Source organism: Hydra viridissima, unplaced genomic scaffold (assembly GCF_058129835.1).
Source record: "Hydra viridissima isolate aposymbiotic clone 2 unplaced genomic scaffold, HvirCarnegie_v1 scaffold_4, whole genome shotgun sequence".
NCBI lineage: Eukaryota > Metazoa > Cnidaria > Hydrozoa > Anthoathecata > Hydridae > Hydra > Hydra viridissima.
The window spans coordinates 18,441,866-18,469,235 of record NW_028324303.1 but is presented as its reverse complement, the minus strand read 5'-3'; the positions used below and the strand labels follow the sequence as shown (position 1 = coordinate 18,469,235).

General features: G+C 30.9%; 1 protein-coding gene and 2 pseudogenes across 2 annotated transcripts; 1 reads left to right on the top strand and 2 right to left on the bottom strand.

Moving 5' to 3' along the window:
• Nucleotides 1-946: 946 nt before the first annotated feature.
• On the bottom strand, nt 947-1,788 carry LOC149890284 (uncharacterized; annotated as a pseudogene).
• Nucleotides 1,789-4,558: 2,770 nt separating this feature from the next.
• LOC149890283 (uncharacterized) lies at nt 4,559-5,484 on the bottom strand. Its single transcript, XM_090085245.1, is given in 2 exon segments — nt 4,559-4,731; nt 4,734-5,484. Coding segments are annotated over 2 exon segments (924 nt in total).
• Nucleotides 5,485-16,088: 10,604 nt separating this feature from the next.
• Nucleotides 16,089-24,836, top strand: LOC149890282 (uncharacterized; annotated as a pseudogene). Its single transcript, XR_016452000.1, has 3 exons — nt 16,089-16,748; nt 23,726-24,465; nt 24,573-24,836. The product of XR_016452000.1 is annotated as an uncharacterized LOC149890282 (transcript).
• Nucleotides 24,837-27,370: the final 2,534 nt, after the last annotated feature.

Below are 27,370 nucleotides of genomic sequence, written 5' to 3'. Positions count from 1 at the left end.
TCGAAAATTCAACTTTTGCTTCCGTGAACAACCTTACCTTAAAGGGTAGGATATGTGGATACCTTATAGGGTACTTGCTTTTGAGGAAATTTTTGAATTTCAATAAACTATCCGTTGATGTAGAACATTTGTGATAAGAATAACTTTGGAAAAAAATTAGCTTGATCTGACCACTCTTGTGCCTCCCCAGAGCCCATTTAATTAAAAAAAAAAGGTCAAAAAAACGCCGAAAACAACTATGTTCGATAAGCTAGGAGGAGGTGATAATATAAAAAATTTAAACTGATTATTTTTTTTTATAATACAGATTACAATCTGATTAAAAAGCAATTGCAATTTTAGATAATATATAGCTTTTCCAAGGAACCTTGCATGGTGGAGAGCTCCTGGTTTCCTAATTTTTACACCTTCAAAAGACAAATAAGCAACAACCAGCTCAGCTAGTTCTTTTCTATCGCCTCTAAATACATTTTTACTTTTAATATACTTTTTGCAAAAATTAATTGACTCAATTGCAGCACATTCGATAACAGTTCTTTTTGTCTTATCCCAATGAAATCGTGTAACATCATTCGTATCATAATGAAAATCAGGACTTTCAAATATTTCTTTTAAATAAAACATTCTCTGGTCCAGATGTCTTTCTTTGTGTCAAAACATTACAAAAGTGAACTGATATGTGGTGTTTACAAGCAAGAAATAATGGAAAGATATCTAGATTGTTTGCTATTCTAAACAAGGAATCATTTTTAGTTCCAGTATTACTGGAACTAAAAAAGATTCCTTGTTTAGAATAGCAAACAATCTAGATCTGTATCAAAGCATAACCCTCCGATGTTTCTTTCGGTTTCATATTCTTTAAGAAGATTCATCACACCTTTATACTGATCTTCCCCTGAGGATGATGTTAGAAGATAAACCTCTCCAGTAATATTAAAAAGAACTGCTAATCTGTCATTTTGAATCGCTTGCCTTTTTTAAATTCAAATAATGTTTTACCATCGAAATGAATGATAGGTGGATATTTGGAGGCTTTTAAAGCAGTTTTAGTGTCATTTCTGGCTTGTTTACTTATTATTAAGTTTTACCTTTTTCATATGTGATGAGGCTGCTGAAATGCTGCTATAAAGTTTACTTACATCCACACAAGATTTATGAACAACAGAAGTGACAACTTCTGGAGAACTGCAGGAGATATATCATTAAATGATGCTGCAAGAGCAACACTACCACTGTAAATATCTTTAGGAATTGTGCACGTAATTGGTTTTTCTTTTTCTTTTCTCCTTGTCCAATCTCCAGATTCAAAGTCTATATCATTCAACATTTCTGTATCGCTTTCATCTAAAATTGGTTCCTGATCTAAATTTTTGTAACTCCTAGAGTGTTGTGCTCTCCTTTGCATTTTTTCTTTCTAATACTCTCTCTAGGCATTTCACTATATTTCTTATCCTCGGTTCCAAGAATAAACTTTCTATCTCTTTCTTCGGCTTTGTCTTTATCTAATCTTTTCTTGTCGTTTATTATGGTACGTCGAAGATTTGGAGTACCAAGCCAGAACACTTTCTTTGTCTTCTGTATAAAATAATTTTGTTTTTTTAAATCTGAAGTTGATCCTCTCTTTTCATGCTTTTTTAAACTGTAGTATTCTTGTTCTAAGCTACTTAGATGCTTCCTAAGGGTTTTGTCAGAAACTATTGGAAATCCAGCTTTATTCCAAGGTGTTTTAATCAAAGATATTATTCACTTGCATTTGTCATTTTTACATTGATTCTTTTTCATTGTATTAGGTATGCAATATAGTATTGATGACTTTTTCACATTTTATTCTAAAGTAGATTTGATGTAACAAAAGTTTTTCAATATTTCCATTCCTGTTGGAAGTTGCATACCTTAACAGTATAAAAAATGCATTTATTGATGTGAATAATATAGATACTTCAATATTTGATTACTTATACTAAAAAGCTTTTTTTTTGGAAAAAATATTAACATAAACAATAGCCTTATCATTTTTTATATATAGTACTCGTGTATGTATTTAATTACGCATACAATGTAACATTTTTTTGCAAAATAAAAAGTATATAAATATCAATCAAAATAATTACAATATAGCACCTGATATATCTGGATTATCTTCTCCAATAAGGAAAAAAACTCTTTTTCTTGACCTAAGCTCTCTTTCTTCATCCCTGTTTTCAGTTACTTTAATGTTCATCATAAAACTTAAAATACAATAAGTCATAAAAAATGGATAAATGTATAAATAAATAGCAGGGGAGAGCAGGGTTGGTTGTCACGCGGGGTTGGTTGTCACAAAGTTTATTACAGGAAATGTAGATAAGATTTAGAACTTTAAAATCATGCAATCAAAACTTTATATAAAATAAATATTTTCAATGTAATTTTCAGCTTTTTTTAGCGTGTAGAAAACAAGTTATTTGTTTTTATAGGTTTTTGATATGAAAAAGTTAAATTTTACTCACTTAGAAATTTTCTTTTACCAAACGAAAATTATTTTATTGTGCTTTGAATGCACATCTTTAAAGTTTTTTATTCATTTGACTAACTTAATCCACAAAAAATTCTCATGAAATTCACACGCTTTTAGGTAAATTTACAGGTGTCTTGCAACTTACGTAGAAAAGGTTGTTTGTCACAAAATACCTGGGCATGGTTTTCACAATATATATATATATATATATATATATATATATATATATATATATATATATATATATATATATATATATATATTATATATATATGAATATATATAAATATAACAAGCTTTTACTATCATCAGTTTCTCTGAAGCAATCTAATTAGCCAACTGTAGTTGCTTAAATTTGAAAAGCTTGAATAAAACAAATTGTTATACCATGAAAGATTAAATAACTAAACGTATATTTTAAAAAAAGGGCTTTACACAAGACACAAACAAAATCATACCACATATACTAAAATGTCATTAAAAAACTTTGCTTTCTACAAAAATTTAATGGCGAATATTTCAGAATTGATTTTACAGCTTCATAAATCCCTGCTTTATCTGGGTATTTATTTCCCAGTAAACAAGCTTTAGTCGGTCCAACTGACGGGCCAGTATTTGCTATAGTTGGCTAACTGTTGGCATTACTTGCCAACCATTAACCGACTGTGTACCGCGTGTTTTTGAATAGACCTTTTCATAAATATCTGCGACGGAGAATGGAGTTTTCTCAAAGCGAGGCAGTGTTTGTAACAATCAAAACAAACTTATCTTTAACCAAAAATTTCGTAGGGTTTAGTGGTGATAAGTGGTGGTGTTTTCTCTACTTAGTTTCTAAATTTTAATATTCATTTATTATGTTATTGTCGAAGGTTAACCCTCCATTTCTAGATTCTTTCCTTTTCTTGAGAGGCACTTTATGTATAGTATTAATGTTGTTGCCTAAGGTTAGCCCTCTATTTTTGGATTCTTTCCTTTTCTTCTTAAGGCAGTTATGGAATGGTTTTTTAGTTTTTTATATATTTTTTTTAAATTTCTTAATAGATATAAGATAAACTTAAATATAAAATAAAATACACTAATATAGTCAAAATAAAAAGGTAATTATTAAAGTAACCTTAAGTAAAAAACACTAAATCAGACAAAGTATTTAAAACTCTTTCAACATCAGGAGTTACTTTTTGATATATAAGATATTTTTAAGTTTTTTCTCTCTTTTTTCTAAATTCTTAGCAAAATCGCTCTAAAGGTAGTATGCAGCATCTTTACGTTTCTTCCCTTTACTTTACATGTCAGCTCTCTGGTACTTCCTATATATATATATATATATATATATATATATATATATATATATATATATATATATATATATATATATATATATAATAACACTTTGTTAAAGTATAAGTTTTTAAAGAGTTTTGATTTACTTAACTGTGACAATTTTAAATGCTTTTAAATTAGCTTAGCTGTTCAATTTAATTTTTGATAAATAGATCTTGAAAATTTGACAATAAAGCAGGTACTGAAATAAATTGATTTTAAGAACCCATTATATTCATAGGGATAACGTAATCAAATATATGATAACACTTTAACCTATGTATTATTTTCTCCACATGGATTTTTTTCATTTGCAATTTGTTGACTTAAAACTGTTTCCTCAATAGTAAATTATTCTCTACCCCTTAAAAATGATGATAAAACAAGATTAGCACCAAGTAGTCTGAGGTATTCTGCTTATGTAAAGCCATGGTCACTCATTACACTTTCACCTGGATTCCATAATGCTTGACTTAAAAATCCACTTTTAACAACAATTTCTTTATCAGAAATATTCCCTGAGTAGGCATTTGAAATAAATGTAAATCCTCCCCCAGGTGTAATTCCTACTAAAACTTTAACTGCTGTGTGACTTTTGTAATCTGAATACATAATTTTGTGCATAAATAATTTAGATGGTGTTTCCACCTTAAACTCTACACAATCAATGATACACTTCTCAGTTGGGAATTTTTCCTTCATTTATTGCAGCATTGTTTTTGTAACTTGCTCCATACTAGGTCATATGCAGATTGATCCAAGTCTAATATACATAAAATTTATCCATGTATTTACAGTATTTGAGACTGTTCCTTCTGAAATATTGTATAAAAACAATAAATGACAAAGATCAAATTTCCTGTGTAAACGAGTCAATGTTAAAATAAATGCATCAAGTGGCTTTTATGCTCTTGATGTCCGGTGGATGAACTTATTTTTGTTTTTTGGTTGTTGTATAAAGTTATGTTTCTTCCATTTTCACCAGGGTCTAAAAATTCTAAAACAACTTTTAAAATGTTAATTGATGGAAAACCAGTATAATGATTACAACTTTCATCATTTTCCATAATATGATCAGTGAAACAAATGCAACTTACACCTTGAAATTCATTACTCCTTTCTAAATCAACCTTTAGTATGTGGTTCTCCTTTTCCAGTTCATATATGAGCAATAAAGAAGAATCTACTTCTATAACTGGGATTAAAAATGATGTTGATAAAGAGGAATTTACTTCATTTAGCGGCGGTAACAATAATGTTGATGCAGACGAATCGTCATCGAAATTTTGAAGTTTAGGCCTGCATATTTTCTTTAAACATAGACTGAAACTTGGTGGTTTTCTAGATGTATCTGCTACTGAAAAGTTATTCCATAAGTGCAATATCGGCCTAACACCTTTTATAAGTCTTATCCGTGTACCACCAGGGATTCTATAGATCGTTTCTTGTAAAAAATGCTTTTGACATAATCGAGTAGATTTTGTTATTTTGAAATTATCTTTATTTTCTTGTCTTTTTATCAAGTTGCACCAAATATTCTTATCTCCAGTTTCGGCTGGAAATGTGAAAAAACTAATATTTGTTGAAACTCTAAATCCATCTACAAAATCATAGCTATATGAAAAACATTCATAAGAGGCGCATTGCAACCCAGATGATATTGCCATTTTTAAATATCGTTTGTTTTGATTGTTACAAACACTGCCTCGTTTTCACGGAATGCTTTATGAAAAGGTCTATCGTTAAAGTTTCCCGTAAGTTTTATAAACGTATTTTAACACTGTTATCATGAAATCCAATATTGCCAACCTAGCTGACCCAAGAATGCCACTTATATGGGCTGATAGTGAATACATCCCAGGGTCACCCGGTGCAAATTTTGAAATCTTTTAGGGACGTCTGCAGGAAAAAAATGATTTTGAAGTTACAAAAATGGAAAAAATTTACCTTCTTTTTTGACATAGCAAAGTCGCTATAAAACTATTCCTGCAGCATAACAGAAGTTATGGTAATTTTAGTGTTGATTTTTTGTTGATTTTTTCACTTCCATTGCAAAACTTTACTAATTAGTGTCTAGGGAATGTCATCGGGTCCCGTTCGGCCCCCGAACGGGTAATTTCAAAAAAATTTTCGGATCCCGAACCCGTTTGGGCATAGAACCGTTAAATACCCGATATTCCGATAACCCGAAACAATGTCAAACGGGTTATCGAGCACCGTCAGCTAAGGAACCGAAACCGATAAATTATCGGGTACCCGTTCGGGTATTGAACTTTTTTTTTTACCCGAAAACCCGAACCCGTTCGGTTTTTGGCGTTATCACCGTTCGGGTACCGAAACTTAGTAAAAAATTTTTAAAAATTGCGAAAATAACTAAAAGTACTAAATTTTTACAACGAGTTATTGTTAACGGTAGTTTTAGCATCTTTGGAAGATTCTGTGAAATGTATAATTTAAAATTTAAAAAATGTACTAAATTAAGTTTACTTAAGCAGGGAGTTAATGAGTATTTAATCAAAGTCCGCAGTTAATTAAACAACATTAGTAAATGAAAGAGGTTAAATGATGTGAAAATGTATGCAGTTTGGTACCAAAAGTTAACTTTCTGAACACACTAGTTGTCTTAGTCATCATAGAAATAAAACACTGGTAAGTATAGCATTTCACCTTAGAATTTTTACCTAACACTGATTACAAATGAACCTTAAGAGTTTAAGGATGCACTGATTCAGAGACTGTTTTCATGAGTTTCTTAGCAAGAAATAAATTGGAAGAATTCTGAACCAAATTTAAAAAAATCATTTTTGACAAATTCTTTTTCTTTTTCAATGTCATACATGTCCATAATCCTAATTGCGTCAACAGGAGGTTCCTCGATATCATCATTCGAGTCCTCATTTGGAATTGATGAAGAACTTTTGGTTTCTGAACAATATTTTTCTCTGTAACTAGTTGTTTCTCTTGAAAAAGAGCAGTTTTTCAGCTTTCAGAGGATCCATACAATTTCTTCCCTTCGTTTCTGTCTGGCTGGCAGGAATGAGGATGCTGAACTTGCAAGAATGCTCAGGATTGCAAAGGCAGCCTTGGAAAGATTTGGATAGATGTTCCTCAACATCATTTTCTTTGGCAAAAAGTTCTCCTTTCAATCCAGTCGCACTCTTCTTCTGCTTCTTTGGCCGGATAAAGCTCAAAGAGAAACTTCCAAGTTATGAGTGTCAAAGGCTGTCGTTGACGAGGAATGGTTCAATGTCGGAGGCTTCTTCCCCACTTTTGCCGAACAAACTTGACAAGAACTCTTTGACAGCTTTTTAAGAATCCTTGGCCTAATTCTGGAGACTGAACTTTGTTTCTTTGAACTTAGCTTTCAAGAATTTGATGTATTAGTCTGAAAAAATATAAAAGAGAATTTAAAAAGCTAGGCTTTCTAGGGCAAAAAGAATTTAAGGGCAGATGGTCAGACTTTTCATACTTTAACCAACTTTTACTGACTTTGTGTCCTAATATTTACATCTATTTGCATTTTTGGAATTATTCGCACCTATTCCCTCTCGTTTCTTTTAATTATTCGCAACTTTAGATTACTTCAGATCATTAATAGCATTTATTATCATTAGCAACTTTAGATGTTACTTTTGACAATTAGGATCTCTAATGGTGGATTGGAAACTTCCACAAAAGTAGACTAGAGCAAGTTACATTGTAACTTTTGACTAATAATATTTTAAAATGATTTTTCACTCACATTTGTAACAAGAATCCAAGTGGTTGGTAACCAGAAAGACAACTTGTCTGGATTTTTTTGAACTTTAAGCGATGCTGGAAAGCAGTTAGCACCCTGTGTAAAATTTATAGGCACTAAACAAGGAAATTAAACTAATTAGCAATGTATAACCTGGTTTTCCGGCTTCGCTGAGGAGTCTGGCATCTGGATCTGAAGATAGTTGGATTTTCTTTCTCACGATCACTTCCTTCTTTGTTTTCAGTATTAACATCGCCTAGACCTTATGATGACTGAGCACTTGACTGGCTAGTAAACATTTTCGAACTGCTTTTCTTTTTTACGCACGTCTAATTTTAAATTCTATCGCTTTTACTGGTTTTGGCCTTTAGTTTTTTGTATCAACCAATTAGAGTCGAGCATTTCAAATAAAGGGTGAGATAAAGTAATTTTGCCAAACGGATGGCGTGAAAAGCACAAGGAAATATTAAATTTTGTTTAACTGCCGAAAGGCCATGTGAAAATGTAATTATTGCGATTATTACGGTTATATTCCACTTTGGTAACTTTTTTAGAAATAATACCCAACAGAGCCTTTCGGGTAATCGGGTTCAGGAACCGATAGGATCAATAACTTTCGGGAACTGATTATTTAAATTACCCGAAATATTGAATCGAGTCGGGTATGAAAAAGTTCGACTACCCAATTTTATCGGCGTTATCGGGTAATACCCATTCGGGTAATCGGGGTCCGATAAAACTATTTTTAGTTTTTATCGGTGTTCTATACCCGTTCGGGTCGAGACTCGTTCGGTTCCTATCGGGACCCGGACATTCCCTATTACTGCCTATTACAAGCACCCAGGCCATAATGTGGGTAACACATGTGCTCTAGTTGAATATACCAACAACATTGTAAAATAAGGATTTTGATGTTCTCACCAAAATTTTTGTTTCAGGGGTCAAAACTGTTGTTCTTGAATGAGCCCTATTTACAGCATATGCACCTTTTTCTATGTAAAACCTTACATGATAGTGCTATTAGTGCCCCATAAGCTTTCTTTTAACTAAACTACTACCTTAGAAGTTAGTTGAGACATTTTAACAGATTTTTTGATGAAAATTATAAAAAATCTTGACATTTTTTACTCTAGTAAAATTGCGCTTTTTCTACACATAGGTTTAGCCCTGAGAATTTGTGAGCAAAGCAAAGAAATGTGTTGAAAACCTTTTGCATGTAATTTTTAACTGGTCAACATTCAATAAATTTACACTAACAGTGTGAGTTATATCTTCACACTCTTTAACTTGTTTGACATGACATTTAAAGCACTAGTCAGCTTACTTTTCTCAAATGGCACTAAACTTTGACGTAAGGTTGGCACAAGTTTTAAGTATTTTTTTTGAAATTGACAATAATTATTTATGATGGGTTACTTATGAGCTTAATTTCTCTTCTAACAAGTAAAAATATTCCATTAAAATGAAGCTGAACGGATGAAAACTTTTCATTATTTTCTAAAAGTGTTTACTATTCAAATCCACAAGACAACTGAATAGCCTTCCTTTGTATTCAGGGTGGGTTTTATCTCTCTTGTATTGTGACCAATGCAGGTGAAAATCTTGATGTGCAGTCTCAACTGCCTTTTCACTGAATTGTCCAATTGTTTTATGTTTACAAAGTTCTTGATGTGATGGAATACTGTGTGGATTTAGGGGTGATGCTCCCAAGTTGGATTACCAAATATGTGGCTTTAATTTGATCAATCTTGAAAGAAAAATCTTTTTCTAGTACATTTCTAAAGCATGAATTCACAACCAAATTAAACTTTTTGAAAGCTTCAATGACAGCAAGAACTTGGGTGTTGGAAGTTTCTTCAGCAAGACATTGTAAAACATCAACATTTTTCAACAATTTCCTGGATTGATTGTCTTCAAAGTGTCCGCCATGATACAGGCTTTGGTAAATGTGAAGCATGGCTGGCCACTTTTCAGCATCAGACCACACAGCTTTGAGAATTTTGAAAAGCTGATTGAGCCTTGGCCAACACTCCACCCATATTTTCAAAAGACTTAAGATTTCTTTTCACTGAGCCAAGTGTTCTTAAACTGCCTCTGCAAGCAAGGTTCTTTGAGTCAATATCACACCAACAACAAGGGTGCATGCTTGAGTGTGTTTGAAGTTCACAAATAATGTTGGAAACTTTCATGTCACATGCAATAATCAACTTCAGAGCATCTGCATTGATGAGTGACCAGACCTTATGAATATTAGAATGAGTTTTTGGCAAATCTTCAGAGACTGCTACAAGAATTTATCTTTTCACACCTGTTGCTTTTGCCGCTCTGGAACTCAAAAGTCGCTTTTGATGTGGTGAGTTCGATTTATCTTGTTCTGTGGAACTCTCAATAACACTAACACAAAACTTGAGGAAACCTTTGCCTCCATCAATGCCTAATATGACAAAGTAGCCACCTGAAGTTTTTTTAGATTGAATGACTTGACTAACCAGAACAGACAAATCTTTGCAATCAACAACAACATGGGTTGTAACACAACCTTTGGAATCTGTGGTTTTTAAGTCTGTAAAAGTAAAAAACTCCTTCAGTTGTTGACCAGCCATTTGAAAGTTGGTATAATAGTTGGGCTCAATCATCTTCTTGTCTGATGACTGATAAACAGTTTTCACTAATTTTTTGATCACATTGTTGGAGAGGCCAGTGTTAATTTGTACATTGATGAGGTCTCGGGTTGTCAATTTTGATGTGGCAGAATGTGATCTTGCTGCACTTGACCCTATAGAAAATTTGCATTTATTACCTCCAGCAAACAAAAATTACAAAAAAAATGATTTTATAATTAATCACTTACAAAATTATAATATTATAATTAATTTTTGCTGACATTGTACCTGGAGTAAGAGGGAGTGGATGACCTCCAGATACTTTTGCTAAACGAATTGTGGCTTTTGGAGATACTACTTTATTTTCAATCACATTGGATGCTATCTGTTCTGCAGCTTTGGGATTTAATGAAGCCAACATCTGTATATTTTCCCTAAACTTTAACTGAGAGCAATGTTAATCCCTTACCTAATGGGCTGGGAAACAGTGGTAATCTCTTACCTAATGGGCTGAGGCAGGTACTGCATCTCACAGCTGGTATTTGATTCTCTTTCATTTTTTTTATTAGGTTCAGCTTTTTCTGGAAACCTAGACTATCCAATTTTGCAAATCAAGTAGAATCCGACCATCTTTGATAATGTGAATTTAATACACTAACATATACGTCACATTGAGGTTGGTGTATTTCAAATAAATAACATATTGTTATATGTAAAGCTAATACTTATCTAAATAAATCTAATTACTTCAGCCTTACAATTTGCATATTATAAAAAACGAAAAACAAATCTTTTTACCACAAACAACGATTTCTAAGGTTTAATAATTTTAAATATTTCTGCAAACGTTTCAGTTCAGTACCACAAAAACAAAGTCTTGTTACGATTTTAACTTTTTATGATATGTACGTCACAGCATAGAAAATCATAGCAAAAATCAAATTCACGTTCTTATTCAAGTGATGATGGGTTGAAAAAAAAAATGTACGCTCTTATTCAAGTGATGATGGGTTAATATTGTCAATTCTTTTTATGCAAAACCCTTTTATTTTTGTTTTCATTGTTAAAACAAAAAATGGAACAAGACTAAAATTAAAACTTTGAAATTAAATTTAAGCATATCTCATGATAGAGTAGAAAAAATGTTCATTTTGAGAATAGTAAGCTTACCAGTGCTTTAAATGTCATGTCAAATAAGTTAAAGAGTGTGAAGATGTCACAAGAAAAGAATAGAGTTGAACAAATTTTAGAAAGTAATTCACTGTTAGTGTAAATTTATTGAACTTTACAATTTGTACATTTGATAAATGATTTTAAAAGTAAAACACAAAAGAAATTCTAGGCACTTTTAGCTGATTTTATGTATGAATTGGGTTTTTCAAAACACAATACATGTTGACCAGTTAAAAATTACATGCAAAAGGTTTTCAACACATTTCTTTGCTTTGCTCACAAATTCTCAGGGCTAAACCTATGTGTAGAAAAAGCGCAATTTTACTAGAGTAAAAAATGTCAAGATTTTTTATAATTTTCATCAAAAAATCTGTTAAAATGTCTCAACTAACTTCTAAGGTAGTAGTTTAGTTAAAAGAATGCTTATAGGGCATTAATAGTACTGTCATATAAGGTTTTATATAGAAAAAGGTCCATATGGTGCAAATAGGGCTCATTCAAGAACAACAGTTTTGACCCCCGAAACAAAAATTTTGGTGAGAACATCAAAATCCTTATTTTACAATGTTGTGGGTATATTCAACTAGAGCTCATGTGTTACCCACATTATGGCCTGGGGGCTTGTAATAGGCCATAATCAGTAAAAATCATAATCATAAGGCAGTTATTAGTAAAGTTTTGCACTGGAAGTGAAAAAATCAACAAAAAATCATCACTAAAACTACCATAACTTCTGTTATGCTGCAGGAATTAAGATAAAACTTTACCCAAATCTTGGTATTGGCATAGGCTACATTGCCACCAAATTTTATTGGTCTATGATCAATAGTATGGATTTTATAGCGACTTTGCTATGTCAAAAAAGAAGGTAAATTTTTTCCATTTTTGTAACTTCAAAGTCATTTTTTTCCTGCAGACGTCCCTAAAAGATTTCAAAATTTGTACCGGGTGACCCTGGGATGTATACACTATCAGCCCATATAAGTGGCATACTTGCGTCAGCTAGGTTGGCAATATTGGATTTCATGATAACAGTGATGTTATTCAGCTGTTAAAAATAATAAACTTAAACTTCTCAAGTAAATCTATGAAAACTTAAAAAAGCATAACATGTACATGGTTGGTTAAGTTGTATGTTAAGCAGTAGTTTAATAGAAATAAAGATAGCATTTAAATTTTTCGCAAGCTCCATTTAAACCTATTCTTTTAATGTTAAACATTCAAGTGAATAAATTTATAAATATATGTATATATATATATATATATATATATATATATATATATATATATATATATATATATATATATATATATATATATATATATGAACGTTCAAAAGGTGTCAAAATAACGTTTGCAGTGAACGTCAATACATCGTTCGCTACCTATTATTTGAACGTTCAAGCACTGTAAATTTGAGTTAACAAAAGTTGGTTCACGTAACGTTTGCAGCGAACATTAAACGAACCTAAACGAAATTTAGGACAACGTCTCTTGAAGTTAATTGTTAGCTGGGTTAGTAATGAATTAGTTAGGAGCGGGAATGTCGCGCTCACTAGCACGGACATTTGCTTTTTGTTTGTTGGATTATAAAAACGTTGTTAGTTGTTAAGTCCGCACGCTTTTCATTTTTTTGCCTTCCTTGTAAAAGTATAATAAACATTATTTTATTAATTCGATCTTGTATTAATTACTATTTTATGAGAAGATAATAAAGGATTAAGTTAAAGGAATGACTAAATATTATGTATTATTACAACATATATTGAATGATGATTGTTTTAAACCAATAATTTTGGGTATTTTAATCTTTATAGTTTTGCAGATTATATTTATTGTTTTATGTGATTCTGGTCATTATAACATCTGCGGAAATTTATGCGAATGGAAAAATGACACCAACCTATTAGTTTATAAGAGATTTATTTGTTAATAAAACAGTGTCAGTTGAAAATTGTATTTCTTTTTTCTCGTATCCCATAATAGTTTTTTTCTTCAGCTCGTTATCCTTATACCACCTATTCATCATCATCATCATCATCATCATCATCATCATCATCATCATCATCATCATCATCATCATCATCATCATCATCATCATCATCATCATCATCACCATCATCATCGTCATCATCATCATCATCACCATCATCATCATCATCATCATCATCATCATCATCATCATCATCATCATCATCATCATCATCATCATCATCATCATCATCATCATCATCATCATCATCATCATCATCATCACCATCATCATCGTCATCATCATCATCATCACCATCATCATCATCATCACCATCATCATCGTCATCATCATCATCATCACCATCATCATCATCATCATCATCATCATCATCATCATCATTACATCGTATTATTACCAGTACATCATTACATGATTATAAAGAAAATCGAGGGCTTAAGGGGCTATCCCCCTTATAATTTCAAAATTTTCAAAAAAAAAAAAAAGTTGTTTTTAACTACTTTTACCTATGTTTGATTATAAAAATTGTTTTAAAAGTAGCACATTAACCTATAACTATCTTAATCCCAACGTGATATCCCTAGCAACGCTATGGGAACGCACTTGTTAAACTGTATACACCTTACATTTTACCTTAATTGAAACCAAATTTCTGTTATAATTGTCATGTATAAGCTTGAACAGCTTCTTTATGAATTTTACTAGAATTTTTGTTAAGGCTGCTACATCAAGTGCGACAATTTAAGTTAGTTATTAATATTTTATCAGCTTAGTTTTATTAGTGAAAATGGGAAAAGATTATCGAGTGAAGCAACGAACACAAACTCACTGGAAAAGGAAAGGATTATGGGAAATCTTAATAAATCTGTGAACATTGATAGTTTTTCTGATAATGTTAGTATTGAGTTGCCAACAATTAATTTAAATGATGCTAACAGCACTTGTGTTTTGGAACAAAATGATGAAAACTCACTTAATTTGTCAGCTTCATTAAGAAAACTTCGTCTCGAAAAGACTCAGAAGATATACTTATTTTGAAACCTTGTATATCTGGTTATCGTATCATTAATGTTTCTGTTTTAGTTTATATTTTTAGTTTTTTTCTGTGTCCAGCATGAGGTAGTCCCACACTCTCATTAGGTGAGAGATATAATAAACGACATGGTTTATCTTCCTTGCTATATCTTAAGTCTCAAAAAAAAAAGATTGCAACTTTCTTTATCAGTTCTACCCCTCTTTCAACAATAATAATAAAAAAGAATTTGATATAAAGAAGCGAATATTTTATTGTATTCGACTGTTGGGCCATGGATATGCAAGCATAAAATGTTTAACCCTGATAATAAGTCAAGAAAGCGAATATTGCGTGCCAAAAAGTTGAAAAAAAAAAAGATAAAATAACTGAAAAAGATGATGAGTTGTATGTACCTGGTGGATTTTGAAAATTTCGACTATTTTATTTTACCTATTTTATGAATAAAATATTTCTGTATTTAAAGTTTTTACTTTGATCGTGTTTTTCTCAGAATGGCAATTTGTGGACGCCGGCCAATATCTTTTGAGAACGGTATGATAAAATTTTTATAAAACTTTCATGAAGTGTTGTCCATATTATACTCTATGATATGAGTGGAATGGACTTTATTTAAATTTTTTTAAAAAAGTTTGTGGTCAATAAAATGATAAAAAATTTGACCCTAAACTTCGGTCGTCCTGTTGTGGTGGTGAGAAAAAGTTATGAAAAATCTGATCCACTCATATCATAGCCCTGCCTTATAACAACATTATGGTTTAACATGGAAAAATGGAAATGAGCCAATTTCTTTGTGTAAAGTCACTTTTTTGGTCATTTTTGGGGTATTTAGTGATTACCATGGCTAAAACATGGATTTTTTTTTAAAAAAGTGCATTATTCTTTATTTTAATATAAGCATGTTACCAATAGCCTTTTTTTTGTAAAAATGCTAAGATTTAAAATCAGAGGGGGAACCCCCTGAAAGGTTTGTAAATGTAGCTTTACAACATCATCATACATACATACATACATACATACATACATACATACATACATACATACATACATACATACATACATACATACATACATACATACATACATACATACATACATACATACATACATACATACATACATACATACATACATACATACATACATACATACATACATACATACATACATACATACATACATACATACATACATACATACATACATACATACATACATACATACATACATACATACATACATACATACATACATACATACATACATACATACATACATACATACATACATACATACATACATACATACATACATACATACATACATACATACATACATACATACATACATACATACATACATACATACATACATACATACATACATACATACATACATACATACATACATACATACATACATACATACATACATACATACATACATACATACATACATACATACATACATACATACATACATACATACATACATACATACATACATACATACATACATTTATTTATACGTTCAATATTCTTGTATAATTCTTATAAAAAGTTATAATCCCTTTAAAATTTCATACAATATAAAGCTATTTATATAATAACATTTGAGTTATGCAAGTTTACAGCAACAATGGAGTTAAAACACAACGCGGCATATTTCCACGAGTAGCCATAATCCTATTATCCTTCTGGTTGATTAAATGAATGTTTAGATTTATTACATTCTTGATTATTGTTGTTGTAGTAGTTATTCCAGCTGCTTCTGCTTTTATGCATTTAACATTTCTGTTTTTTCGTTGTAAACAAAAAATCAAAAAGCTTTTAATGATATAATTTAAAAGGAATCACCTGATAAATAAAAAAAGAACCTTGGTTTGGTCAAGCGAAGTGCGTTTTAGTATTCGATTTTCAAAATGGCTTGGTGTACTAAACATTTACAAATAGTGATATTACTGATCGCATTCGCTCTTTTTATTTTTAAATTTTTAACGATGAATATGTTTCAATTTAATCTAAATTTACCCACTAATTTAAAGTACAAAAGGTTGCCCTACTCTCCATCAGAAGATTATTGTTTAAGAAAAGAAACTAGTTTAAATAAAACTGTTTTCAATATATCGTTAAACCGGTTAGGTGTGAAAAGTTATGTATTCATTCACACATTTAATTATTGCGACAGAGTGAAAAGAGTTGGAGGAGACTTTTGGTGGGTAAAATTAATGGGACCAGCATCTTTTCACGTACCTTTAATTGATAACAATAATGGTGTTTACAGTAGAGAATTTTGGTTGCAGTTTCTTGGTAACTATACTATAAGTATAATGCTTGAGTTTAGCAACTTCAATGGATTAAAGGACCCTCCAAAAGACTTTTTCAAGAAAGGTAGTTTAATCTTATTTTAATGGTTTTTTATGTTTAGATGTGGCAGCTACTACATGTTACATACCAGACTTCTGTAATTTATATTTCAACGTTTGTGGTGTTGTTATTATGAAAGTATTTCAAGTTTGTTAGAAAAACTCTGTTTAATTTAAAATAATCTAAATTTTATATGATTATTTTTCTTCAAAATTAGCGAAGAAAATATAAAACTAGTTGAAAAACGAATAAAAAATTAAACAGTAATAGGCGAAGGACTGCCATTTCGATTTTGTATTAAGGCAGAAGTAAACCCAAAATTTCGGTATTCATTTGTTCTTAACCCAAGAATACCAGGTTATAATTTATGATTTTGGTATTTTCTATTAACAATCATTTTAGCAAAATTTTATTAATAACTTTTCTTTTATTGTTAATTGTAATTATTAATTGAGCACATCTTTTAGAATCAACAGTCAATTCATTTCATCAGTGTTGTTACTTAGAATTTATTCAAATGTCGACTAAATCGTACACGGTTATCATGAAATCCAATATTTGTACTTATTATTCTTATAAAAAAGAATATCAATTTATTATATTCATGTATTGAATAATCCTAGAAGGAGCCCCTGAGTTGCTTTTACTCACAGCACTCAGCTAATAGCTCATGCAGCATCTTCATATCTTGCCACAAAAATAGAAAATATAAAACTTATCAAAATCCTCTTCGCACATTGCATTAGGTAACAATTAAAAGGTATATAAATTATACATAAATATTACTTTTATTCGTAAATTACACTTAAAAAGTATATTAAATTTTTTGAATTTTGTTTAAATAATTCTTTTGTTTGTCAAATTGTTTTAAAAATCATTTCATTTCTTTTTAATACTTACAAACATTTTTCATGCTTTTTTATTCATAACTTACTCTATATATTGTCTAATAACTTTCATTTGTATTTCTGTAAAGCCTTACAAAATGTAAATCAATCACTGGCTAAGAGCTCTTATTGCTTCCATCTTGGGAGGCCAATTTGGCTTCAACTTTTTAAAAAAAAAACACAAAAGAAAAGAATATCCAGTTATAATTTGATATCAGTGAACGGAACCATTGCTATGTCTAAAGTTGCAACGATCATGTCAACAAGGTGTAATGTAAGTTCAGTTAAGGGAAACTAACAGAAACAAATACTTGTTTATAATAAATTGGACATTTAAAAAACATGTTCTCTATTACATAAAAGGTGGTTCCATAAACATTTTTTGTAACTCTTAATGTAATATATATGTAATATATATATTTGGTCTAGGCATTAATTCGTGCGGTTTGACAAGGGATTACGAAACTAGCTTGTTGTCTCAGCGTTTCGTTTAGCTACGCATGCGTGCGAAGATCACTCACGGTTATCATGAAATCCAATATTGCCAACCTAGCTGACCCAAGAATGCCACTTATATGGGCTGATAGTGTATACATACCAGTGTCACCTTGTGCAAATTTTAAAATCTTTTAGGTAAGTCTGCAGGAAAAAAAATGACTTTGAAGTTACAAAAATGGAAAAAATTTACCTTCGTTTTTGACATTGCAAAACTGCTATAAAATCCATACCATTAGTCATAGACCAATAAAATTTGGTGGCAATGCAGCCTATGCCAATACCAAGATTTGGGTAAAGTTTTATTCCAATCCCTGCAGTATAACAAAAGTTAGGGTAGTTTTAGTGTTGATTTTTTGTTGATTTTTTCACTAACAGTGCAAAACTTTTCTGATTATGGCCTATTACAAGCCCCCAGGCCATAATGTGGGTAACACATGTGCTCTAGTTGAATATACCAACAACATTATAAAATAAAGGTTTTCATGTTCTTACCAAAATTTTTGGTTTCGGGGGTCAAAAATGTTGTTCTTGATTGAGCCCTATTTACAGCATATGCACCTTTTTCTATATAAAACCTTACATGATAGTGCTATTAGTGCCCCATAAGCTTTCTTTTAACTAAACCACTACCTTAGAAGTTAGTTGAGACATTTTTACAGATTTTTTGATGAAAATTATAAAAAATCTTGACATTTTTTACTCTAGTAACTTTGCGCTTATTCTACACATGGATTTAGCCCTGAAGATTTGTGAGCAAAGCAAAGAAACTTGTCAAAAACCTTTTGCATGTGATTTTTAACTGGTCAACATGTATTGTGTGTTGAAAAACCCATTTCATGCATAAAATCAGCTAAAAATGCCTAGAACTTCCTTAGTGCTTTGTTTTCAAAATCATTATCAAATGTACAAATTGTAAAGTTCAATAAATTTACACTTATGAGTTGTTACTTATGAGCTTAAATTCTCTTCTAACAAGTAATATTAATCCATTAAAATGAAGCTGAATGGATGAAAATTTTTTATAATTTTCTAAAGGAGTTTGCTATTCAAATCCACAAGACAACTGAACAGCCTTTCTTCGTATTCAGGGTGGGTTTTATCTCTCTTGTATCATGACCAATGCAGGTGAAAATCTTGAGTGCGGTCTCAACAGCTGGTTCACTGGATTGTCCTAAGGGCAACTGTTTAATGTTTACAAAGTACTTGATGTGGTGGAATACTATGTGGATTTTGGGCGTGATGCTTCCAAGTTGGATTGCCAAATATGTGGCTTTAAATTGATCGATCTTGAAAGAAAAATCCTTTTCTAGTGTATTTCTAAAACATGAATTCACAAGCAAATTAAACTTTTTTAAAGCTTCAATGACAGCTCTGCAGGCAAGGTTCTTTGAGTCGATATCACACCAACAACAAGGAAGCATGCTTGAGTGTGTTTGAAGTCCACAAATAATGCTGGCAACTTTCATGTCACATGCAATAATCATGGATGAGTGACCAGACCTTTTGAGTATTAGAATGAGTTTCTGGGAAATCTTCAGAGACTGCCACAAGAGTTTGTCCTTTCACACTTGCTGCTTTTGCTGCTCTGGAACTCAAAAGTCCAAATCTTTTTATAACTAATCACTTACAAAATTATAATAATGTAATTAACTTTTGCTGATACTGTACCTGGAGTAACAGGAAGTGGATGACCTCCAGATGCTTTTGCCAAACAAATTGTGGCTTTTGGAGATGCTACCTTCTTTTCCATCACATTGGATGCTATCTGTTCTGCAGCTTTGGCATCTAATGAAGCCAATTTCTGTATATTTTCCCTGAACTTTAACTGTGAACAATAATGTGGAAATCCCTTACCTAATGGGCTGAGGCAGGTACTGCATTTCACAGCTGGCATTTGACTCACTTTCATTTTTTCACAAGGTTCACAAGGCTTTTTCTTGAAACCTAGGCTGGCCAATTTTGCAAATCTAGCAGTCACAGACATGACTACGTGTTTTAGCTCTGACTCGGATAGATTTGAAATCAAACAACTTTGGCAAAGCAACATCCTTGTCTTCCTCTTTTCGTCTTAAGGCAGTTCTGCATGATTCACAAAGACCTTGAGGCACACAAGAGTCACACATATTAAGATTTGTCTGGTAAATGCAACAAACTCTTTTAGCCTGAAAAGCAGTCATCTGTCGGCCACAATTTTGAAGGCAGAGTATGCAGACACACTTTCTGTTCTGCTCATGGCTGCTTGCCTGATTTGGCATCTTAAGGAGTCAGTGGATTGTAGCTGTGTACCTAAACAAATTTAGCCATAATATGAAATTGAAGAACATGATTGACAAATATTAAGATTCCTGGCAATGTTATTTCATTATTAACATTACTAGCGGACTCTCTGTAATGTCGTCGTAAGAGATGCCTAGATTTTTTTTGATTGGATATCAAGATTATGATAGTCTTTAGAATCCTGCCATCTTTAATAATTTGAATTTAACACACTAATATATACGTCACATTGACTCAAGCAGGTGTATTTCAAATAAATAACATATTGCTGCAAGTAGAGCTACATATATACCTAAATCAATCCTATTACTTCAGCCTAACAATATCTATATTATAAAAATGAAATACAAAATTTTTTACCACATACAACGATTTTCAAGTGAAAGGTTTAACAATTTTGGATATTTCTACAAACGTTTTATTTCAGTGCTACAAATGCAATGTTTTGTTGAGATTTTAAGTTTTTATGATATGTACGTAACAGCGTACAAAACCAAAGCAAAAATCAAGTTAATCATGTACGCTCTTATTCACTTGATGATGGGTTAATATTGTTAAATCCTCTTTTACAAAATCCTTTTTTTTTCTAATCATTGTTAAAACAAAAATGGATCAAGACTAAAATTAAAACACTTAAAACTTTGAAATTAAATTTAAGTTTATCTTATGATAGAGAAGAAAAAAAATATTCATTTTAAGAATAATAAACTGACCAGTGCTTTAAATGTCATGTTAAATAAATTAAAGAGTGTCAAGATTTCACAAGAAATGAATAGAATTGAATAAATTTTAGAAAGTAATTCACTGTTAGTGTAAATTTATTGAACTTTACAATTTGTACATTTGATAATGATTTTGAAAACAAAGCACTAAGGAAGTTCTAGGCATTTTTAGCTGATTTTATGCATGAAATGGGTTTTTCAACACACAATACATGTTGACCAGTTAAAAATCACATGCAAAAGGTTTTTGACAAGTTTCTTTGCTTTGCTCACAAATCTTCAGGGCTAAATCCATGTGTAGAATAAGCGCAAAGTTACTAGAGTAAAAAATGTCAAGATTTTTTATAATTTTCATCAAAAAATCTGTAAAAATGTCTCAACTAACTTCTAAGGTAGTGGTTTAGTTAAAAGAAAGCTTATGGGGCACTAATAGCACTATCATGTAAGGTTTTATATAGAAAAAGGTGCATATGCTGTAAATAGGGCTCAATCAAGAACAACATTTTTGACCCCCGAAACCAAAAATTTTGGTAAGAACATGAAAACCTTTATTTTATAATGTTGTTGGTATATTCAACTAGAGCACATGTGTTACCCACATTATGGCCTGGGGGCTTGTAATAGGCCATAATCAGAAAAGTTTTGCACTGTTAGTGAAAAAATCAATAAAAATTCAACACTAAAACTACCCTAACTTTTGTTATACTGCAGGGATTGGAATAAAACTTTACCCGAATCTTGGTATTGGCATAGGCTGCATTGCCACCAAAGTTTATTGGTCTATGACTAACGGTATGGATTTTATAGCAGTTTTGCTATAAAATCCATACCGTTAGTCATAGACCAATGTTAAAAAAGAAGGTAAATTTTTATATCCAAATGTCAAAAAAGAAGGTAAATTTTTTCCATTTTTGTAACTTCAAAGTCATTTTTTTCCCGCAGAGTACCTAAAAGATTTTAAAATTTGCACAAGGTGACACTGGTATGTATACACTATCACCCCATATATGTGGCATTCTTGGGTTAGCTAGGTTGGCAATATTGGATTTCATGATAACCGTGCGTAAAATGAACTTTTCTTAGTCGACCAAAATTGACTAATACATTTTTAAATCGACAGTTGACTTAAAGTCGGTTTAGTCGAAATATTTTGAATAAAAACTTTTTTAATAATTATATACTTTAATGTTGCTTGACAATTTATGTTTTAGATGCAATGAAACAAATAGAAGTTTAAGAGGCTTATTAAAATTACTAAAGTTAGTTAAAAAATTAAAACTTTCAAAGATAAATGAAATAAAATATAGGTAACGATTCAGATTCAGAAATAATTTAATAAAGGAGTCAGATAACTTAAGTTTAAAAAAGCTCGTAAAATGGTTTACTAAGATAATTTTAGAAGGCTAAACAAGCTGTTAAAGGATTTAAGGTAAGAGTCATACAAGAAGAAAAAAGACTACCTGCTAATCACAAATGCTGAAAAGAAACGAACTAAAGAAGTCCGTTAAACTACTAAACAAGTTGAAACCAACCACTTCAGCTAGGCTGATCTGGTTTTTCTCAGATGAAAGGAATCAGAACAACAGTAGGCGTGCTGTATGCCCTAGGCATGTACCCTCCCTCAGAGGGTGACGTCTTGCCACCCTAATAAAGGGCTTGAGGCTCAATACAGAAAAAGGTTTGAAGGTCCTAAGGGAACATTCACAGCTACACTCAATACATCAAGAAAATCGCAAAATTGACTGAGTGAGATATTTTATGATTACTTTGACCATAATGTTTGGGTCGTAAACTCACAAGACTGAAGTCCTATGAAATATTTTGTGCGGGGTACACTTAGAAGACAAACCAAGACAAAGTTGGTCACCTTTATCTAAAAAGAATTCAAAGTCTTGTCAAAGGAAGCAACCGTTATACCTGCACCAGATTCTTTGGCCATATTTAAGCATCAAAGATGTGTAAGGATATTTCAAAGACTAAAAGGTTTAAAACTTACTACATATATAAAATGCAGCATATTTCATACAAATTCAATCAGAATTCCCTGAGAAAATTTTCTTTTTTTAAAACTCATGATTTGATTTTTTTGAAACTCATGATTTAATACCGCGCGCACCCTGTACTAGCAGCGGTAGTAGCTGAGCATTCCAGGGAAGTTTAGAAAACCAAAACTCAGAGTAGAACTCAGAGTAGAACTTGATTGTTTTTTAATATAATGTAGTAAGACTTTGTAAGGAATTCTAAAATTTACATCTAGTCGCATCAAATAAAATGAAATGAAAAAAAGCAACAATTAAAGGGGATTAAAACAACTATAATTCAAACTAATCTTTTAATAAGAAGTAAAAAAGACTTTTCATATTACAGAAAACTTCATATGTGAAGTAAGAATGCTTTATATTCATCAAAGAACCAAAAACATTGAAAAAAGATTTATTACACATCTTCAATGTTACAAAAGAGCTCTTATGAAAAAAAGGAGCTAAATTGTTGTTATTTTTCTTGCAGTTTTACCCAAGAATCTTAATTTTATTTTATTTTATAATACATCAAAAATGTTACATCATGAAACCACAAAAACATTCCCTAAACAAAAATTTTTAAAACTTTTATTTAGGTGACTATCAAGGAAGAAGATAAAATGAGAGTTATTTCAGTAAAAAATATGATCACATTTTGGAGCTTAAACTATTTCATTTTGAAGTTAAAAAAGTTGCATTTCAATCTAAAGATGTTTTTGAGCAATTGCAGAGTTGGCATTTTCAACCGTTTTGCATCGTCAACAAAGCGCATGGTTATTGGATAGATAATAAATACATAACAGTAACTGCAAACACTGACAATATTTTGAAACAAAAATTTGTCCTCAAAAATCTCCTTGAAAAGTCTCAACAAAATACTTCAGTTAAACCAACTTTTTGGATGTATGGCGATTCGTTAACTATGCGATTTTTCGATCATATGAGATCATCTCGTTTGTGTTCAGATTTTCTTTGCGAGGTAACTTACACGTGGACATATCCGTTGAAAAACTTTGATGATCAGCGATTTGATGATAAGGATTTCAATCAAATTGAGTTTCTTAATTATATTAAAAACGTAATTTTAAAACCTTCTATGAGAAATAACGACAGCGTATTGCTTATTAACTTTGGCTTACACATAATAAAAAATATCAACATGAGTCAAGCGGAAGTGTTGTTGGATGCATTCATTATTATGATAAATGAGATGAAAGCACGTCTTTTATTAGAAGGATTTCCAAAGATTATATGGAAAACTACAACTCCAGCATATTTAGAAAAATTAATTCATGGAGTTGAAAGGATTTTTTTAGAACGATATTTGATAAAGCAGGTAAGGATAAAATATTTTTAAATATTTTGTAGCATATAAAAATTTTATAAAATTATTCTGAATAAATGGTGAAATACTTTGTGTAATATAATGGTGACTTTTTATAGAGGGCGATACAATGGAACTCTTATTGTTTAAAAAAAATGTGCGAAGCACACGTTCCTGTTCTGGATGTCTATTGGATGGCTGCATCTTATCCTAACGGGCCTAATGATGCAGTGCATTATCCTAATCACGTATTTTCTGCTGCTGAAGAATTTTTATTAGATATTTTTACCTAATTTTGTGTAGAGCTGTTTAGATTGCATATAATAAGCTATGTATAATTGATAATATACTTAAATTACTTGTAATCAGCATTCATGCCAATGACCTGCAAAAAAATATAAATAATTGCTTAATTATTTGGCAATTTAAAAAATATTTTGTACTCATTCAGCATTTGTTATGTATCTCAGTTTATCAAAACTGAGCTTTGTACACAATAATTATAACTGTGCGTTCTGTTGAGCATTGTAGCGTTTTTAATTGCCGCTCCAAAAAACAACGCGACAGTTGTATTATCTTTTTTTTCAATAAATATTTAATTGCACAGTTTTATGGCATATTTACAAAAAAAATCTTAACATCAAGTCTTAATGTAAAAAATCTTATTCTATTTTTTCGGTATCTTCCGATATTATTATCCTGGTGTTTCAAACTTTATCAAATAGCTCTGAAATATGTCATAAATATGACAAAACATGTCATAAAAATTATAGTTATTCCTGGCTTTAAAACGTAACTAATGAACGTTTTCCGGTATTTATCATAAAGAATATCTATTAACACGGCGCAGATTGTAACGAAGTTTAATAGTTATTCTTTTGTTTGTTTGAAAAATATACAAATATTCTACAGATTAGTTAAGAAATGCAAGGAAGTTTTCCTGTTTGTTTAAATTTAATACAAACGAAGCCTATTTTAGTGGTATTCAGTTACGGTTATTGCTTTTTTTTTTTTTTTAGAAGTTGCTAAATAACACATTAGAACACCTTTTTGTTCACCAGTCTTAAAATTGTTCATACACTTACATGAGTATTTTTATGTAAAAAAAAATATTTTACTTTCACCATTAAGTAAAATAAAAAACTTGAGAAATGATAAAACAGAAGTCAATCAAAAAAGGTTCGAAAGATTAACAAGAAGTAGAAAGGCAAATGCTTGTCTAAATCTAAAGCCTGAGTGAGAATTTGAATAAAGAAAACTTATTTAAAAAAAAAGGTATTTATTATTTTCACCGATAATTCTCAGCACACAATATATAACATTGGAAAAGCGGGTATAACATGTTGATTAATAAAGAAAAGTATATTGTAGGGGAGAGGGGGGGGGGGGGGCAGCTTTGAAAAAATGCATTTTTGAAGCGATTTTTTATTTAAACTTAATAAAACTAAATATTTTGTGAAGATACTATTTACCCTCGCAGTTGTCTCCTCTCTTTCCTGTCATTTGGCATAAGCTGGACAAAATATATGATTGGTTTGTTTTTGAGGACAAATCGTAAACATTTCGATATAAAGTTGTAAGAACTTTTTTGAGCACGTTTCTAACTAGTGACATGTTTAATGTTATTTATAAGATAACTCCTAAGATTTTAAGTTAAGCACAGAATGTCAATCGTTGAGATAATTTTGTTTGGAAAAATTATCGTTTATTATTTTAAACGTATCGGGTAGTTTTGAATAAAATGAATGGGGCACCTTTTTAACCGCTGTCTAAACTTTTTGCACTTAATTGCTTGATAATTAAGGCCTGAATTTTGATTATTTAAAGATAAAAATGGTTCGAAATTATAAAAAGAGAGTTGCAGAAGTCGTAGAGGATGATTTTAGTAATGCTGTTCTCCAAGTTGCAAATGGGTTAATGAGGCGAAACGAAGCTGCAATATCTTATAATATAAAACGTAATACTTTATATTACCGAATAAAGAAGTTTAAAAACCTATCATCTAAGACCAAGCTTGGTTTGACAACTAAATATACTGTCGCACAATTACTTAACAAAGATAATAAAATAAAAAGCTATTTCAGTTTGTGAATCCTCTTTTAAAATCTCATTTACCTAAAGCAAAGCAATGGCTTTCGTTTTCAAAATTGCAAAAAGCATCCATGAAGACACTAACAACACTTGATGTTGTTAATAAGATAATAAGGTATTTCTAAATGAAAAAGTAAGTCCCGATAAGAAATTGAATCACACAAAATTCACTTTAAAAGAAGAAAACATTTTATAAATTTTTAAAGTATATTCTTTTGAAAAAACCTCGGAAAAAGGTTAGGTGTTTCTCATAAACAATTGTTTCTAATTCTCGTACTTTGATGATTAGTGGATCCATATCCTGGTTTAGGTTAATTTACCAATATTAGCAGTTCATTCTTAAAGGTTGGTTTCCATATAGTCGCACGACAGTCGTGCGATAACTGTCGCGCAATAACATCTGCAATAACTGTCGCACGAACAGCTGTTTCCATTAATTTTAGAAGCGTTTTCAAAACAAATGTTTTGTTTTTTTATCACTTCCGTGAAGCCATGAAAGCCATATTCCAAAATATATAAAAATATATGACGTTTTAAAAATATATGACCAGTACTCAGATAGAGTATACACAGGTTGTAATTATAACAAAAATCTTTAACATTAACTGGGAATATAACAAAGATAAACAAAAAACAAAAAACAAACGCTCAAGAATCAAATTAAAAAAAAAGTTAAATCATTTTTGAGAAGAACTTTTTGAGAAGGTATTTTCAAAAATTTATTTCAAAACAACACATTAAAAATATATACATAAAACTTTAGTTCAACTAATTTTTGATAAGAAATAGTTTTCCGGATTCCGAAAAACACTTATTTCCGGCCGAA